This window comes from Ciconia boyciana, chromosome 8, assembly GCF_034638445.1.
Source record: "Ciconia boyciana chromosome 8, ASM3463844v1, whole genome shotgun sequence".
NCBI lineage: Eukaryota > Metazoa > Chordata > Aves > Ciconiiformes > Ciconiidae > Ciconia > Ciconia boyciana.
Window position 1 is genome coordinate 62,681,090 of NC_132941.1, and position 20,219 is coordinate 62,701,308.

The following is a 20,219-nucleotide window of genomic DNA, read 5'->3' on the forward strand; positions in this document are numbered from 1 at the left end:
AACCTGGCAGTACTTTGAGGCTCAGGCTTGATCTGAACTCAGACAGAAGAACAAAAGCCAGGGTGGAACTTTGCTGCACTGATTACTTACAAAGATGTACACTTTCTCAGGATTGCAAATTCTTGTTTTACCACTATGAGAAAAAAAATAGTCCATTTAAAGTTTTTAATACATACAAAGTCATAATATGTTAATTTTTACAAGGCTGCTTTTTCCTTCCATTGTTCTGATATAAGGATTGCTTTCTGCACTTTATCATCTGTCCTCATTTTATCCATTTCAAAAATATCTGTGCAGCACGAAAAATTGCCGTTGATCTCATTAAGTGTCTTCTAATAATTGCAGGTTTTAAGAAAGCTAAAGACAAAAACTGACTGAAATTAAGCTTGTAATAAAAAAGAACAAGAAAAAATGAGTAGGAGTATGGTAATTACATGCTTACGACTGCGACAGTAGGCAAAAGAAAACAGAGCAGCAGATGGTATCTAAATCTAAAGGAAAATGTAAATGATGCTGAACACAGACAGTTCTCTAAATAATGGTATATTTAACAGCAGGTAGATGTTCCACCTAAAGAAGTGCTGCCTGATAATTCAAGGACATACATCCTATATAGGAGGGACATATCAGTCGTCTTTATTTGGATGAGAAATCACTTTATCAATTTCTATGTACTGCAGGGCCTTTACCTCACTTTCCTGGCCGTGTCTACAATTTTGCTTATCAATAAACTTACATTAGATTTGATATTTGTCACTGGCAGTCACAAAAAATGTCACCTTCTTCTGTGACCTTTGTAGCCTTAACATGGCTATTTACAATGCTGCCTGAGTCAGTAGTAGCTGGCCTCTACTTCAGTGGGGAAAATAAACATAACACTAAAAGCCAACAAAAATTATCATCAGCATTTTAGGACATGCTCCCAGGAAGTCTGCTCAGCATCGTAATAAAAGTTTTATGTGAATAAGTGCAATGGAACAATCAGGTCTCCCCAGTTTCCCGTGTCTGTGCCTGTAATAGAACATGAAGGATCAAGAGGACCCAGGCAGGAGGTCTAGCCACCAAAGCGTTGACTTACAAAAGAGGTTTTTTAAAGAAGGGTAGAAAGCAGGACATGTGTGCAGTCCAAATGTTTCATCAGCGAAAGCTTGTGTGTCAGGTCTGATAAACTGCTGGCTGAAGCACCAGCCAGCTGCCTAAAAGCCTCTTTCCAGTTACGAATTATTGGGTGTGTATAAACACAGTTAATAAGTTTCTTGGGCCTTGTTTTGCTCATGTTGTTATAATTCTGGAACCAGCAATGTATGACCACTCTTTAGAGCCAGGCAGTGTTCATCTAAAGATATTTTTGCTCATACTTTGTTCTTCCTTTGCAATGCAAAAGAAAGAAGAGGAAAGGAATATATATCTATGCATTTTTCATATTTATATACTTATATATTTATAACACATATAAATATGTGTGTGTTTAATGAATGTATTCCTCCAAAGGAATACTACAAATGCAATAAGATCTATTATCTGTTAAAAAATAGTCAATTATTTTTATAAAAAATATTAGTATTTAGAAAATATAATTATTTTCACTTCTATGTCAAGAGGATCCACAGAATATTGCTGCCTACCAGCCAACAATGAATATACATAGGCAGTGAGATCATCATCTCAGAAGAACTTCTGATTACTTTAGATTGTTTCCTCTATTTTTTGGCCAACTTGCACAGACTTCTTCCAAGGGCTGAGGCATGTTCTTGCCTATGGTAAAAGTGAGCAGATTAGATTGAGCTGATTAGGTGGCGAAGATACTACCTTTCTAATTTTACTTTGTCTTCCTCCATGACCCAAATTCCACGTGTGTTCCAAAACCTCCGTCGGTTTTAAAGTTTCCTGAGGGAGGCCAGGGTAGCCCCCCATGACTTGCTCCACCCATGAGCTTCCAGACCGTGGCCTGAACCAGCAACACCCTTTTATGTTTTGCATTATGCTGAAGACCTTCGGTACATGGTCCCAGGCTGCTTTACAATGTATTTTCTCTTTCCCCTTTCCATCTCAGTTCCTATCGGCCCATGCCATGACCCACAGATGGGCTGACGAGTTACTGCTTGTTATTCTGCATATTTTGCTTCTTTTAATAGATGCAGGTGCACATGCTGCTGAAACGTTTTTCCCAGGAGCCTGCAGCTCTTAATCATCCTATTAAAGTGATTGTGTATTTGCCATAATTTTCACATTAAAATTATCTGCTTTAACTGCATGCACAGAGCTGTTCAAATTATTTGTTGTGAACAGCTGATTGAATTTAGCTCTGTTTGTTGTTTACAAATCGTCCCCTGCCTGTTCACGGTTTTAGGGAGCTGCTGAGTCACTGGAGTTGTTCAAGAAATTTCAGATATTTTGGGCTGGGGGGTGGGGCATGAGCACTATTGCTTACAGTGAGCTTATCTGAAATGCTATGACTTGCACGGAAGACTAGCACGTAACCTGGTGGCATGCTTGGTCTTCAGTAAGCTATCTGAGTTTTTCTCATCATTAATGCATGTGTGCAAAGAATCTTCCTACAGCAGCAGCGTAACAGAAATAGCCTCAGTGCTAGCTTGGCAGCAGCAGCCTCTATGGATAGGGCACTGAAGCATTAAGTCATCAACATAGATATATGTCCTGACTTCTATTTATGTACAGCCTGTACATTTTTGTCTTTCCATGCTACATTCTTCAGTCTTCTTGTCCAACTGGCTGACATGCATGAAACAAGGGAGCTTCCAGGCAGCCGTTTACTGTCACTTGATGTGGTGTAACTGCTTGCTTGAAGTATCTTGCTTGCCTGGACAGAGCGGGGAGAGGTGTGCATTGCTCCTGCCTTGGAGAAAAGGGATGAAGATTATGACCTCAGATATCTTCTGGTACTTCTTAAGAATCAGTAATAAGGAAAAGAGATTGGCTACCACACTGACCACAAAGACCTCTCTTGCTCTGTAGTTTGTTTTTTAAATTAACATGTTTTTATATCAGGGTTTCAAGAACTCTGGTTTTTTGCCTTGCAGAAAGAAATGTGCTTGCATATGGGGTATTTGAAAGGCTCTATAAATTTAAGAAGACATCACCTATTTAGAAATGCTTCCCGTGAACTTCTACTCAAGAAATACAGTACTGTTTTAGAATTAGTCTCTTTGCTTTTCCAAAATACATTTGTTTATAACATGCAGATATGTGCATTGTTAAAGCTAATTTAGCTTGCAGAAGTTTGAAAATTGTGCCTTTGCCTTTGGAACAACATATCAGTGAACTGAAATAACCTACCAAACACTGCTGTGAATACTGCTGCCACCATGCCCTCCCCTCCCACTTTGCATTCACAAGAAAAAAAAATGTTATAGAGACAAGCACTGGTGATACTACTCAGTTTATTTGTACATGAAGTACCGTTTGCCTGAAGGAATGAAAAACAAGGACACCATTTTCTTGCTCCCAAGTCTCTTCTCTCTTGCCTTCTCTCCCTCTGGGATGTTTTGCATGAGCATACTGCCAGTGTGTGTTTTTTAGGCTTTCTCTTGTTATTTTCTTGCCCCTTACACCGTTTCTCTCGCAGTCATCTACAGCATCACAAACAAGTGTGAGAGATGGCTAGTTGATGAAGGGAGACAGTTACAGCTGAATTTCAGGGAGTTTTCTGTACAAACCATAATAAATGTACAATGCTGGATGTGCCAGTTATCCCCCTCAGTCCCCACCTCTCCTTACTGTGACACCTATCTCTCTTGGGACTCTCGCTGTTCTCCATTTCTCCCTTTTGCCAGCAGAACAACATTACAAAACTTTTTTTTTTTTTTGTCACCAAAACAGGGTGATTTTCAGCAGTGACTCGGACTGTGGGTCTGTCTCTGGGAGCTAATGCTTAATGCTTACAATATCGTGCATACAACTTAGAGAGGGAAGAAGGTGTAAAGGCAATAGGGTACTGTGGGTACCGTGATTAAATTGATCTCCTAAGTACAGAAAATGTTCTTATAAGCTCATGTTATAAGTTCATGTTAAACACAAAATTCCTGTAAGAAAAGCAGTCTTAGGAAGCAACAAGTGAAAAACAAAATATACTTATAATAGTACCAGTCCAATGTCTTCAAAATTTCTAGTCTGGCTCATGCAAAGTCATGAGTTCAGCTTAAAAATAATGAAATTAACAGAAAAATATAATTGAGGGCATTGGTATTTGGCCATGGTTTGGTCCAGATATTTGCAAACTTCTGATCTTTGGCTTTCTTCTACAACTCTGAAGGCTAGAAATTTATTTATTTTAAGAAACCAAAAGCTGAGATTCTTCCAGGGAGATCTATAGTACAAATACAAAGTGTTGGCAGCATTTTACCAGAGCTCAAATGACATATTTTTATTAGTAGTTTGTTTACAGCAGCACCCACAATGTGCTGGACCTTTTATAAACATTCAAGTGGGGATGGGTCACAAATTTTGATGTAGAAAGTCATCCTACTTTAACAGTAGGAATCAGATAAAAATTAACTCTTGGCGAGCCACGACCACTGTCCTTGAATTACTTATAAGGAAGTCTACCAAATGCAGTGACAAAGTGGCTGGCCAATTTTATTTTGATATCAGTAGGTTTTGTATGGCTTCAACAGATGAGAATTTGGTTTTGTTTCCTCTCTAAAGCCTCTTTACAACCTGACTCTTATAGAAACACGGTCAAGTTCCTAAATATTTCAAGGTAGCATTTTCAGATACAGAAGTCAGAGGAGACTTTGGGGTTTTCTTCAGCAGGGTGGGTTGTGGGTTTTGGTGTTTTTTTTTTTTTTTCTTTTTCCCTTCCTTTTTCTCTTTTTTGGAGGGATGTTAAAACCACTATTTTGCATCTTGAGTTCTTAGGCTGCAGCTTCATCACTGAAACAAATTCAACAAGAGATAATCAGGAAAGCTGATAAATACTACAGACTCCTACACTCTGCTCTGATTGTTACTATAATAAGGCTACATTCGTACAGTTTGGTTTTTCTAGTGTCAAACAATTGGCAGCTCTGCAGTGTTGATGCCCCCTGAGGGCTGCCTGTCCTCGTAGTTGCTTCTGTCTACTGAAAGTAAGCATATGAAGTGTATACAACATGCCCACACAAGGCACATTGACCCACAACAATACCAGGGTGTGTGTTTCAGAGAATCATTTCTACTCTCTTATTTTTTAGCATTCTTATTTGCTCCTTCCTCCCCCTCCAGAGTTTAATTTCCTCCCCCACCCCCCAATAACAGACATTTATTTTACTTTAAATTGGGAACGGATCATTTCAATATCCTCAGCAGTTCATGATACTTCCATAATATCTTTCCAGAAACTCAACACATCTCTCCAGATCCTCTGTTGTGGGACAGTGATGATTTAGACCCATGCCTGTGCCTGGTATGAGCCAAATACTCTGGACAACAGGAGGGAAACAGAGCCCTGGCTTGGCTTATTTCACACGTGCTCCACTGACTGTCCATCTTCCTGCCTTGAAAAGGATATAACACCATTTCCTCCTTCACACCAAACATGAAATTCATGTCAAAACATAAACTTGTTGAAGGAATGCTTCTTTGACCATCCCATTTCCTACCCTGAGCTTTTACCAGCTCTCTTCCAGGTCTCTTGGTGTGAAAAATACTTAGTCTTCTCCTTCCTGCCAGATCCTAAAATTCAGAGTCATTTGCTGTTATTTGAAAAATTACAGTTATCAACTTTTGGGGAAAAATAAAATATGCCAGTATCTGCTTCTGATCTCTCTGGTTTGGACTGGAAATCTTCAAATGCCACCATTTAGGCTGTTCCCTGTTGGCTCTCTCACTGACTGCTTCAAAAACAAGGACTATTTGAAAATTCAGTAACAGACAAGTTCAGGGAAGATTTTTCAGGACAAATAGGTGAATAGCAGCTTTCAACTTGAATTCTTTTTTCCATGCTTCATCTTTTTTCTGAAAGAGTGGTTAACTTTCTCCCTTTCTCCCAATCTCATGCTTTTTCTGTTCTCATTTCCCAAACACTAGACCTAAGAAGCTAGCAAATTCCCTGCAGATTTCAAGGATGAGTTCCAGGGAAGCTCTACTGATTTATATTTTGTGTAGATCTGGTCATAGTATTTCTTCTCAACCAACACTAATTATGCATTTTCAAAAATGGGGAAAGTTTGCTCTTTGTTATTTTCCCCAGAGTTAGCACCAGTAAGCCACCAAGCAAGTGGCCAGGTGAAACCCCATCATTCTCAAGGGCTTATTACATTTGATTTTCAGTCTGCTAACAGCAAATTGTCCAGCAGTCAAAGAATTAATAATACATCTAAAGACTGTGATAATCTGAAAAGTACTCTCTGGAGACTCATACTACTTTAAGAATGATAGATTGCTTCCAAAGCCAAGATGGAAATTCATCAATTAATTTGTATGAACAGTTTCATTAGTAAGAAACTGATTTTATAATGCTGGATTTTCTCCAAATCACATATGTTCTGCACATCACTTAATGCAGAAGGTGGCATGGTTATTGATAATATAGTAACATCAGTACTCAAATTTACAGTGACTGAGAGTCATTAAACTGATCCTTGATGATCTTCTTAGGGCAAAAGTGGTATAAAGCGTTCAGTGAAACACTGCTGTGAAATTTCAGTAAAGCCAGATACCATACGTCTCTGAAGAATAACTACCAAAGTTCTAACACTCAAACAACATATTTTAGCATTTTAAAATGACAATATAGCAACAAACAACAGAAAAACAATTGAGAATTAAACTAAATAGGTAGATTTAACAGCTTACACTTTGTTTCTGGTGAAGCTGTTGACTTGATGGTCTTGGTCCTTCAGTGCAACCATAGGGGGTTGAAATGTTACCAGAAACCGTTATGTTCATCACAGTGGCTCTAGATGCCATTCATTAGCCAAATATAGAAAAATAAACTTTTGCATTTAGGCAGATACAGGGTAGGTCATAGAAGCAGAGTCTGTTTTTCCATTCATTTCCCCCTTCTTTCCAGATTATACCATAGATCTACAAGTTCTGGTTGTGAGAGCCTCATTCAACCTTGGAGCCACCAGGAGCTTGATTAGTGAGCTGGGTTATAGCTGTGGCATGCCACTAGGAGACAACCAAATTAATGATTCCATTCACCTGTGAGTTAGAGGGCTCACAAAACTATAATAAATAAGAATGTGATTTTAACACCTTTTGCATTAAAAAAAACCTGAAGCTATGTAATCAGATCCAGATCCTTGTGCTCAGAAATAGATCTCAAATTTAAATCTCCCTGGTCTATTCAAGTGAGATTATGCTGCCATTGATCCTTATTAACCTAGGTATTGAATTTCTGTCACATCTAAACCACAAAAAGTAATTCCATTTTTCATATTTTTACTTGCTGACAATAAGGCTGGCTGAATTTTGTTAAGATCTTTAAATGACGGTTTACCCTGAATGCTCTTTTTTGTTGCTCTTGGGGTAGTACAGAGTTAATAAGAATGACTGTGCTGTTGACATAAGTGGTGTATTGAATTCTAGAAAGCAGCTTCTGCAAATTGAGAGTTAATGACTAGAATAATTTAAAAATCAGGTGGTTGATATTACTTCATATAATAATAGGTGGGAATTTTTACTAACTGTTTTCTCTAAACCACATTGGTATTTCAGAATATACAGTACAGATTTAGAATGGAAAAGCTTCCTGTTCATAATTGTGATTTGGTATTACTATTCATAAATATTATTTCAAACATGCAGAGGAGGTTTTTGCTTGCTTATTTTGCTTGTAAAAAGCAAAGTGTTGGTTTGGGGTGGTGGGTTTTTTGTTTAGTTGGTTGGTTTTATTTTGCATCTCGTTCTCATGGAACAGCCCATTCTGTATATATATTTTTATCACAAGCCTGGTTGGGCTCCCTCCATATAGGCATTTACCAAGCTGCCATGCTTGAAGGTACATCCTGGGTCTCTATATTTATATATTTCTTTATATCTACATATGTCCTGTTTCATATACCTTTTTCTGGCCTTGAAAACCACTGTGCACGTTGATGCTTTACGCTCTGAGACGGCATCTTTGAGCTGCTTTTAGCCCCAGTCTACACTGGACATTGCAATTCCTCAGTAGGGAGTGAAAGGCAGGATGGTTTATTATTTAAGCCAAAGTGCTCATTTTCGTATGGAATTCATAGGTGTTGTAAGACAACTTTAAATACAGCTATAACTTCTTCATAAAGTCTTCATAAATCTAAATGCAAAGCATTCCTTATGGAGCTATCATTTTGTCTTATTTTTTTCAAAATTCACTGTTCATCAGTCCTTCAGCTTTTTCTTTATCTGTGTCCTGATCAGGAAAAATAGAGCTTTCTTAATTGCCCACACCTTCTCTTAGAATAGTACTAAGCTAAAAGAGTAGGCATTCGCAGAGCAGTGCAATGCTTCTTTGTAGTATTTTGCTGAAAAAAACCCCAAACACTTTCAGAAGTGCTGCTGTACCTCAACAGCCCAAATATTATCTCCAGATGCGATGCTGGCACTCTGGCCATGCTCTGATGACTTTCACAGATGAAGGTTGGACCTTTACCTGGGAGTCTGGCTAATGGGGAGAGGGGAGTGCTTGAAAGGTCTCTAAAGACCAGTTTAGTAAAGACCGTCAAGCAAAGTAGCCTGAGCATAAAACTGTGTGGGATATTGTTTAATCCAGCCTGTACAAACCACCAGACACAGGGGAGGGGAAGATGGATTTAACCTCTCTGAGTCTGGCACTATAGCAGATGATTAACCAACCTAATGGCCTTCTCTGATGGAGTGACTACATCAGCGCACAAGGGAAGAGCTACAGATGTTGTCTATCTGGACTTCTGTAAGGCCTTTGACACGGTCCCCCGCAACATTCTTCTCTCTAAATTGGAGAGATATGGATTTGATGGGTGGACTGTTCAGCGGATGAGGAATTGGTTGGATGCTCGCATCCAGAGGGTAGCTGTCAATGGCTCAATGTCCAGATGGAGATCAGTGACAAGTGGTGTCCCTAAGGCGTCCGTACTGGGACCAGTACTGTTTAATATCTTCATCAATGACATAGTGGCATCAAATGCATCCTCAGCAAGTTTGCAGATGACACCAAGCTGAGTGGTGCAGTTGACATGGCTGAGGGACGGGATGCCATCCACAGGGACCTGGACAAGCTCCAGAAGTGGGCCTGCGTGAACCTCATGAGGTTCAACAAGGCCCAGTGCAGGGTCCTGCACCTAGGTCAGGGCAACCCCCAGCATCAATACAGGCTGGGGGACAAAGGGATTGAGAGCAGCCCTTAGGAGAAGGACTTGGGGGTACTGGTGGATCAAAAGCTGGACATAAGCTGGCAATGTGTGCTTGCAGGCCAGAAAGTCAACCATATCCTGGGTTGCATTAATAGCAGCCTGGCCAGCAGGTCGAGGGAGGTGATTCTGCCCCTCTGCTCTGCTCTGGTGAGACCCCACCTGGAGCACTGCGTCCAGCTCTGGAGCCCTCAGCACAGCAGACACAGACCTGTTGGAGCAGGTCCAGAGGAGGCCACAAAAATGATCCAAGGGCTGGAGCACCTCTCCTATGAGGACAGGCTGAGAGAGTTGGGGCTGTTCAGCCTGGAGAAGAGAAGGCTCCAGGAGACCATGGGAGACCTTATTGCAGCCTCTCAGTACTTAAAGGAGGCTTATAAGAAAGATAGGGACAAACTTTTTACCAGAGCCTGCTGTGATAGGACAAGGCGTAATGGTTTTAAACTACAAGAGGGTAGATTTAGACTAGATATAAGGAAGAAATTTTTTACAACAGGACTGGTGAGACAGGTTGCCCAGAGAGGCTGTAGATGCCCCATCCCTGGAAACATTCAAGGTCAGGTTGGACGGGGCTCTGAGCAACCTGATCTAGTTGAAGATGTCCCTGCTCACTGTAGGGGGGTTGGACCAGATGACCTTTAAAGGTCCCTCCCAACCCAGACTATTCTATGATTCCATGATTAAAGGCACTCATATAACTGAAAAGGCAGATTAAGTATGTAAACATGCAGCTATAAAGTACCTTTATGTTCACTGCCTAAACTTTTTTCACAGGCTTTCCAAAATCCCATTCTTGGCATTTTTTACTGATAAATGTATTCATTTCAGGTAGTTATGAGTTGAAATGTTATACCAAAAATTGTCCAGTCAATACAGCCTCTCTGAAATTTATGAAAGGTGTAAAAATGCCCTTTTTCTGCCTAATGAGCAAGGAACAGATAATGAGGATGAGAGCACTGTTTAAAATTTTCATGTGAAGCAGTAATCCAAATCTCCATCAAAATAAAATTGGGTAACTTGTCAGGTTAAGAGGACAGAGAAGCTACCACAACAGCTCATCAACAGATTGTCCTGCAAATCTGAATGTGGACTTGGTGGGTTTGTAAGTCTCACCTAGACTTAAACTGGCTATGCATGCTGTGAAATGGTGATTATATCAGTGGAAGATGGTGGAGAATGGTTATTTAGTGACTTACTGTTCCAGGCACAAGATTGCATTCATCATGATGGCTTCATTGAACATAAATTTTGCAGCTCAAAAATCATATTATAGTGTTACAGTGAAATACAAAACTGTCATCTCAAGCTAAATGACATTTAAAAAGAAATTAAAGACTAGTAAGCAGATTGGACTAAGTGTATAGATGTGATTTAAACTTGGAAAATTAAGGAAATACCAGAATAAAGACCTAAACCTGCTCTAAGTTAATCACCTGAAGCCAAAAAGCATTCATAACCATTTATTAAGGACTGAAGAGGACTGCAAAAACTGCTTGCCACTATGATAGCACAAAGAAGCAGAGGCAAAAGTGGTACTAAAATTATCCATGAAATCAACTGTAAAAATCACTGACCCTCTTTCTGTGTATGCAAGTGCTCCACTAAGAAAGGAAAAATACATTGGGAAAGTTGTATCCTCTTCATGAGTATGAAAGAGAGCTTCTTTGGGCTCCTGCTGAATAGTTGGTAGGTGTACACAAAGCCGTCCTGCGGTGTTTCTATGCTGGCATAGCAGCGTACTGCAGCAGGAGGTGATCATACCACAATTTATACGATTTGCATGTGCTTTTATACTTCCTCCCTCAGGCTTATGGTATTATGACTGAATTCACAGAGAGACTGATTACAAAGATAAATGGTAAAGAGGCACATTTGCCTTCAAACTCAGGCATTTTCAGACCCATAGCAAATATATTATATGCCAATTTTTAAAGGTTAACTAGTGAAAATCGTTGGAGTGAAACCACTTGTACCCTATTTTAAGTTAACTCATCTCTGTTCCAGTGTTTCTCAAAAAGGTCAACCACCTACCACAGCATGATAAAAGAGGCAAGTGAATCTGGCTGTATAACTCCATCACTGACTGCTGAAATCCACACTTTGGGAAGATGTGCCATATTCACTGAAAATAATGAGCTGAAGTTAGAGGAAAAAATCACAACTATACATGGATAAAAGAAGGGAAAGTAGTTGGTGACAGAAGCTGAAAATATGTGACAGGCTTAAAATATCCAACAAAAAAATTGCATTTCTTTGCAGCATAGTCAATAACTTCATTTATATTCATTTTTATCAGTGTGTTTTACCCACACAGAGCTCAACCTCCTGGTAAAAGGGGTACTCAGATACTCCTAAGTCTTCTGGTGCCAGCAGATTAAATTTGGGTTAGAGATTACCAAGATTCACTACACTTATACCAATGTGTGTAAGTAGATACACTTTTAGTAGATACAAGTTTTATTGGCTTCAGCATTCCCAAGCTGATTTGCAGATACCGCGATCCGTCTTTGAGAGGTTAGCGTACTTGTAGTTGCTAAGATGGATGAGAAAAACTGTGATACGGGGTGATAAAAATTATGATAAATAAACAGATAGAAAATGAATAGCTGGATAGCATGACATGGATAGTTAAGGAGAAGCCAGCCAGCTCCCACTGTATTTTATGATTATCAGGGCTCCGCATGGGAGCAGATGACTGATGGCTGGTATTATCAAGGAGAGTGGAATATGTCCTGTTTTAACCTTTTATTTGTTTAACCTTTACTGTATGGGTGAGATTGTGCAGCTGAATTTCTTATTACTTGGAAGGGATTGTATTTTTTTCTTTTATGTCAGGGATGATCAAAGCTTAACAGAGTCCTCGTATAAGTAGCTGTTAAAATGGATCTGTAATTATAAAAGGAGTGTATCCATCCCCAAGTTTTATTTCCTGTTGTTTCTGCAGGGTTGCCTATTTTCCTACAACACTAAAAGGAAAAGAGATTAAAACCACAAAATTTAGAAAAAATTACCTGTTCTAAAGACGTGGAAAAGGTAGTTAAATAGAAAACACTGGTATCCAGATCTATTGGTTTGCTGTTTGGATCTATCTAAAGGTTAAATAGCGGTGCTATATATTTCAAAGAAGATGAACATTTTAACTCCCCAGTGCATAACTATAGCAGTAAATAAGGCACACATCAGTTCATTATTATTATATTCAGGGCAGGCATAATCATCTTATCTCAGCACGAGATATTCACACATCTGAAGTTCCTAGTAAAATTCCTTTGAACGTGAGTGCTTTCCAATGTAAAGGTGCTGGACAATCAAAAAATAGTTCCACAGACAAGTACACTTGACAGCTATTAGGCCATTTATTTAGTAATGCCTGGACTAAAATGGAGTAAGGTCACCTGCATTAGTCATAGCTCTGTGTCCAAGTATGTGTAAGCACTAGTCACGGCCAGTAAAGAGCACCAAGGCCACCGTCTTCAGCATCTGACGTTAATGAGGTCTTCAGCAATTAGAGTCCATCTAATTTTAGCTAATAGATGTCAAAGAATTTCCCGTCAAATACACTTCTTGCTATCAAATAAAAAATAACTTCTCATTGAGATAACCTCATACCTGAGAACAAAGCATAGGGACCTGTAGGTTTTTAAAGTAAATCTCAAACCAGCCTGAAACATTATTTCAAGGTAGAAAGAACTGACATGCCAGGACTAAGACAGTGGTTTCCACCTTCAGTCTGATTGTCAGAGTGATTTAAATTTGGCTGGTTAGTTCCTCGTTTTCCTGTGCGTGTCAACCATCCCCAGCAAGATCACTGGGTAGCCTTCATGGAACTCCAGAGAGAAGCCACCTAAGAAACTCCATCAGTTCATAACACGAACAATCGCGTATGGCCCTGATCTATTGGGGTGGTGACAAAATCTACATATGCCAATGAATGAGCCAAATTAAACTGCCAACAAATTGTCTGCTGTCATTCCATATTCCAAAATTATTTCACATCATTACCTTCACAAAGACATCACCAATCCCCTCTCAGCTGCCAAAAAAGCCCTTCTTGACAAGTTGCTGTTATATTTGCTATACAAAAATATATATGGCATATAGAATGTTCTAAGGGTGGTAAACAGAGTGAAATAAGTAAAATATAATTCCAAATGCTAATGTAATGATTGGATCATTTGTTTACCTCTATTACTTAATTTAAATGATGCTGACTGGGACCTGGAGTTCCATAATTTCAGTTATAGAAAATTATGTATGCACTCCTCTATTTTCTTTGAGCCCTTGCTGCCAAATACATTGCTTTTATTTAATGGTATCTGCAGAACAAGCATTACCTAAGAAATTTAACAATATGACTATTTATTATGCAAGGGTTCATGATTATAGTATTCATTCTGCAATCTTTTGCCTTTTACAAGATTTACAAGAATCTTGTAAACAAGATGCTTGTTTACAAGATTCGTTGACAAGAAAAAAAGATTTAATACAGATGGCACGTGGTATTTTTACAGTAAGTTTTCTACTTGCACTTTACTTTTTCTGTTTTGAATGATACTTTGGTGAATGTCTTTTCCAAGAATCATACCAAATAAGCAAAAACTGCAATAGCAATTAAAATATTTTAAACAGAAATGTATTTGGAAGTGTACACCGCAGTCTTTCTACCAAGCATATTAAGAGATGTTTATTTTGCCACAGAATTTTGACTGGCTAAAATCATACAGATGACCCTTCATTTGGTATAATTAAGGACATAACATTGAAGCTAATGGAGCAAAGATGATTTTCACCAGCTGATAGTTTGACCAGTGTTTATTTAGTTCATTCTTTCCTAGATCTGATCTGCATCTTTCCTGAACCTCAATCCTATCCTGCTGTACAATTTTGTTACTTAAAAGCCAATGCTAAAGCACAAATCCTGCTCTCATAGTCGTCGTAAGACCAGAAAAGCAGCAGCAGCTGCAGTGGCAAGGTGAGCAGACCATGCAGAGGAATACAAAATCCCTTGCATGTCATGGAAGACAGTGGCACAAGGTGTGCATGAGCACAAAAGGCACTTATAGGCAGGCCAGAATCAAGAAAAAATATGATGTCAGTGGATTTGTGAACTATGCACATGTCAGTGACCAAACCTCTCCTCTCATATGCAAGATATGACTGGCTGTATCCACAAGAAAAGCTTTGTTTCAAGTCCTTCTCCCAGGTTAGAGAGAGGCTGCCATGCCACAGTGCTGCAGTGGTCCTTATCCCATGCCCTTTTCGTTAGGTTTAGTTCACGGAGCAAAACCGCAGCCTTAAAAAGCCAGAGGAGAAATCCACTCCTGGCATTAAACCCTGGAATCACAAGACATCCTTAAATAGAGACAACCCAAGCAGGAAAGCTAAGGTGGGTTATTCACTTCAGGTTTTTTCCCCAAATATTATGGTGCTTGTCAAAAGGTGGACTTTCAGGGAAAGGGGGACTGAAATTTTGACACAACTTCTGATGATATTCAACAGAAGTTGTGCCCTCTCAGCTTTCCTCCTATATGAGGATAAAATGTAAAGAGTGTCAAAACGTTTTTGAATTGCAAAAATATACCAATTTTATACTTTAGAAACAACATTTTTCAGTTTTTCATTCAAAAAACCACTTCTCCTTTATAAGCATCTCTTTTTTTTTCTTTTTTTTCTATTTTTAAAGAAAACAGATTTACAAAAGATTAAATAACCCAAGAAGCAAAAAAATTAATTCCAGGTTAACTCAAAACTTCTTTCTACATTCTTCCTGCCCCTCCCTCCACCCCGGGGCTTATTTTGGTTCCACTTGAATTTTGTTTCTGATTTTTCGCCAAACTGAAAAACCCCACTATTCATCCAGCTCCACTAACAGAAAGGCCTCGTGCAGAGAAATATGTATGAAGAGATGGGCTATGTAACTCTCACTACGACTACAGCCAGGCTGATAGAAGCAGAGCTCGTGGACGCTGTGGGCCGCCAGGCTGAGGTCTATCGCTGCTGCCGCCACTGCCGAGACCTCTGCCTGAGCCGCCGGATGGACATGCTGATTGGCTGCTTCCCAAACTTCTTCATGATCTCCTTGATCCTCGCCAGGTTGGTTCTGGAGATGGTGAAGTCACACTGGGTAGCTCCCATGTCATAGCCGACTTCACAGGTCTTGGTAGCGGCGGTGTAGCCCTCCGCCTTCACACCCACCACGTATTCCCCCGGGTTGAGAAGACGCCAGTAATCCCCATCGGCTCCTGGTAGGAAAAGAGATGGTTTTCAGGACAGTGGCCCTTTCTCCTTGAGGAAGTTGTTGTTTATGAGAATACAGAAATACCTGCACACAGATAAGATGACAGCACAGGCAGCAACCCTGCCTCTTCACACCAGGAGGGTGGCAATGAAGCTGCCACCCATCGCATGTACCCCTCCTTGCCCTGCCAGCCCTACAGGAAACATGCCTCAAACATATTTTCCAAATGTTGAAAAAAGGACAATGGGCTTCAATCTAGCCTAAGATTTCTGTAAGTTGAAGTCAAAAAGACCCAGAGGCAAAGGGTCACCTTGTAACGGCAGGCGATTCCTGAGGGATATAAAAGATCTTCCCCAAATTAATTCTAACTAATCAATCAAGAGAAGCTCCAGTAGGGTACCCACATCACACTCACGATCCTGGCCAGACTGCCTGGACACACACGTTTTGGTGTTATTAAATATGCAAAGTGTGTGAAGGCATAACGTCAACTGCCTTAGAGATCTAAGTAAATATCCCCTTCCATATAATCTTACATTGAGTTTTGTTACACTAATTTTCCTACAATCTATAATTCATCAGGGTACTTAACCACTTGCTTACCTGCAAATGCATGAAGAGAGCTCCTGTAATCAACTAAATTACTCATGCGTAAAGCAAGATGTATTTTAACACCTCATTGAATCGGGACTTTCTGTTTTCTTCTTTTTTGCCATATATGATCTCAGGTTACCCATACATACATAAGAATGGTTTTAGACTTCTTTTAAAATATTATTTTAATTAGCAAGTATGCTTAGCTGTGGACTGAAAAAGGTAAAACACTAATATCTAAAATTAGTTTTGCACTCTATCCTGGGAAAACCCACTGTGGAATGAAAGTGCATATTCAAATACGCAATTCTTTATATAACTAGAAATGCAACATCTCTTGTATGAAGAGGGGTTGTTTCTTTTTAACACTGATAAGAACCGACAACCTTACTATCACTAGCCTTGAGTTGCTTGCAAGGCGGTGTATTGCAAAAACTAAAGATGATTTGAACAAAAATATTACATTTGGGAAAAGATCAGACTAGCTAGCCTCTGTTTAGAGAAATATTATTTTAATTTAGGGCTTGGTAAAATAGTGAATGAGTTTGCAACCAGCAAGTGTTAGCAAAACAGCGATATCAACTATACCCTGATATTGAAGTCTCTGAATGCGAGGGTGAAATTGTGTGCAAGGAAGCACACCCAATCCGGTTAGTTCTTGCATACCAGCTTGCTCAGGTTTTTCTTTCAGCCAGTTTGACCCCCCTTGGTGTGATGATCAAGGTCCAGATTTTCTGTTTCTCAGGACTCAGGCATTTTTAGGAAAGGCTCCCTGAGAAGCTCTTTATTCAGTTCTCCCTTACTATTGTGTCCATTGGCACCTTAACCAAAACAAAAAACATAAAGCTGCCCAGGTTTCTTGAATTTATCCCTAAGGGCTCATTTTTAGCTGTAAATGCTCTAGTGATACTACAGGGCTGGCAAAAGGCTATGGATCACCGCGTGCGTGGCTGTGAACGCATCCCTGCTCAGAGGTTGGCTTTAGCCCCTTCAAAACTGACCCACATTTTTCTGACACATTTAACAGGCAGTTCATCACAACCCCACACGCAAGGCCAGAAAAAAATCTACACATTCACACACCACTGGGAAATTATTACAAAGCTGGATATTAAACTGTTAGCAGGATGCACTTTACCTCCTTTCCATTTACAACTAAGTAGGCATTAGTATTTCTGTCAGCTGTCATTGCCCAGAATTTAATACCAGACTAAAAGGTTTTTTTTTTTAAATCAGATTAAATGCAGTAGGTAAAAAATTTCAGAGCAGATGGCAAGAGAAACACAATTAAAAATACAGATAAATTTAGTAAATAATAGGTTTGCTAAAAGAATAGGCTCCAGTGGAAGCAGGCTGGAGGCAGACTATCTCCTCCTATTGGGTCTGGAAAAGAATTACCATGTCTGCTTAGATAAAATAACAATGCATAAAAATACAAAGATAGTATTTTTATAAATTAAATGTGTCAGATGACTCCATAATCACTTCAATTAAGAGAAACACTCTTTGAGCCTGATAGGACAGACCTTTGTTACAATTAAGTATCATATTTATACTTAAATGTACCATATTTACTAAATTTTACTAGTTTAAATACATTATGAAAATCTATCCTAATGCTCAGTTACCTACAAAAGACTCTCCAGGAAAGCTAGCCATAGTGCTGCACACCCAATGTATGTAACAACTAAAACTTAACTTTTCTCTACTGAACAGGCAGCCATGAATGAGGCTGGGGTTATAATACCAGAATTATGCTTAGCTTAGACTAATGTTATTGAATATTACTAAATGCTACTTCAAAATCTTTGGGGTTTGTTACATAAAGTATACTGAAATCATATGAAACTTACCAAAATATTAATAAAAATTTCTCTGAACATTGTGTGAAATTTAATTAAGTATGCTTTATTGCAAAAATCACACAGAAATGCACATCTTTCTTTGGACTCTGCTACAGGTTGTGCTACAGAAGTGTTTCACTGGAAGGAAACTGTACATTTCTTCATGAAGATTTGCTCTGAGATTTCCAAAAAGTGCAATTACAGGAAGCAACCCACAAAATTGCCTTTGAACCATGGGGAAAAAAGGTGTCCAGGTGCATTTGGTCATCCAATTGATCAACTCTTTTCCAAAGGTTATCTCATAGAGCACAGTCCATGTCTAACCGTAACAACATGTAATCACTCAGGCTTAATCAATAGTTACATCTGCATCAAGAGAAAATGGAATAATTTTCCACAAAGCTCTTGCTCTCAGAATCAATGACTTCAATTAGCCTATTAATATTGTTACCTTAGGGTCAGCAACGCTGTCTTTCCGTTAGCTATATTGTACGTCCAAGAGAAAGTAAAAAAATAGTGCTTTCCATGCGCTTTTTTTTGTCCACAAGAAGCAGCAGAGAAATTTTCTCAAACAAGTAAATGTTATTAGAGGGCCTTTACAGACAACTTTTGTCTGGCTCTGCAGGGTAGTCGACCACATTAATGTATCAAAGAAATGGTAGATACCTTACAGCTTAGCTCACTTTAAACAAAACTTACATTAATAGAGGTAGTGGCCATAATTATTCTCCTGCTTGACCTATTTTTATATCAAGGCAACTCAGAGGTTTAAATGGATACATTTTTCATTTTAAAAGGTATAAATGAAAGAAGACTGCTGACAATTTGCCTTCTTTCTCTGGAGTTATACATGTCATTTTAGCTTTTTGGCTCCAACATAAATTCTCTAGTTTCAAAGACTAATGAGACATACATTGCTATGTGTATAATATAAAACAAGATAGAACTTCTATGTTCCCATCTACAAAGTGGGATGTTCCCATCCAAACAGAATGTCAGCTTAAACGTCTCATTAAAAAGAAGAATTAAAAAGAATGAAATAACTACTTTTATTTTTACTAACAAGTGCAGATGGCCTTGGGACATAGAAGATCAGCTCTAAGTCTAGATGTAAATAGCTGCAAGATTCCCCAAGTGTTACAAGGTCGATTCTGCGATCTTGCACATTTATTACACATGCTACTGGGACTCCTTTCCATATGCATGTTTGCTGTCTTTAAACTGTTGTTTTTTCTTTCATGTGGCAATCCAGTGTACTCAGAGCTGGAGACTAATCACCTATTGCATTTACTCGGCCTCAACCAGAGCAATATATTAATTCTGTTAACAGAGTAATACAACCTACAGTTTATGGCAGTCTTTCAAGACTGCCAAGACTTCCAAAGCAAGGAAAAACAACTGATTAATTCCTGCTATCATTTCCCAGTGGTCCCATTTTGAAATATTTAAGGCAGAATCGTTATTACCTAATTAAATATCTGTCATTCAATGTTTTCTTTTACAACAGAGACACAGTAGCACTGAAATAAAATTAATCATAAACTAAGTTAGATATTCCAAGATTTATTATTGGCTCAGATAATTTACTGTAGCAAACATTAAAGATTTGGAAGTCTCTTATCTAAAGCTCTATGATGTTCCATAGCCTGAAATCAGTTTATGTGTCAAAGCGTGCCATACTGTACCTCAGTGGCAAAGCACGTGGAAGTGGCAGCAAATGGAAGACCCAGAATGCCAGTCAGGATGTAAAAAATACATAAAATTAGTGTTCCTGTTTCTAATATTGATCCAAATCTAGAGTACACAACAATATGACTTGTCTGATTATTCACCATGATGCTACTTTTCTATAAATGTCCAACAGAAACCTTTGTGCAACCAGCACTTTGAGCGCAATCACTAAAGACTCCTGCTGACATCTTGTTTTGCTATTTCTTTCCACATGCTCCTCTCCTTGCTGTATCCCCTCTGTTGTTTCTCCATTTAAGATGACTGTGTGTCTTAAATCACGGTACAGTACCTACACAAACCCAATGGCCATTGGACACTATCCCGCCTGCTACCTCCCAACAACAATTTTCAGGTATTACTACTAATCTTGTAATTGGCTAGTGTCTATTTAAAGCAGTTCTTTAGTTAGTGCCATAACTATTTTCCAGGCCATTAAATAGGCTTAGAGTTTACTCTGAGTATACATACCTGTGTCTGGGTATAGATCAAGACTGTGCTAAC

The 20,219-nt window shown here is 39.0% G+C and overlaps 1 protein-coding gene across 1 annotated transcript in view; it reads right to left on the reverse strand.

Annotated features, from left to right (window-relative positions):
• Positions 1 to 15,299: 15,299 nt before the first annotated feature.
• Positions 15,300 to 20,219, reverse strand: part of CPXM2 (carboxypeptidase X, M14 family member 2) — a 77,954-nt gene continuing 73,034 nt past the window's right edge. The window contains exon 13 of the mRNA XM_072870361.1: positions 15,300 to 15,553. Within this exon, the coding sequence (XP_072726462.1) occupies positions 15,300 to 15,553 (254 nt within the window). The remainder of the gene's footprint in view (positions 15,554 to 20,219) is intronic.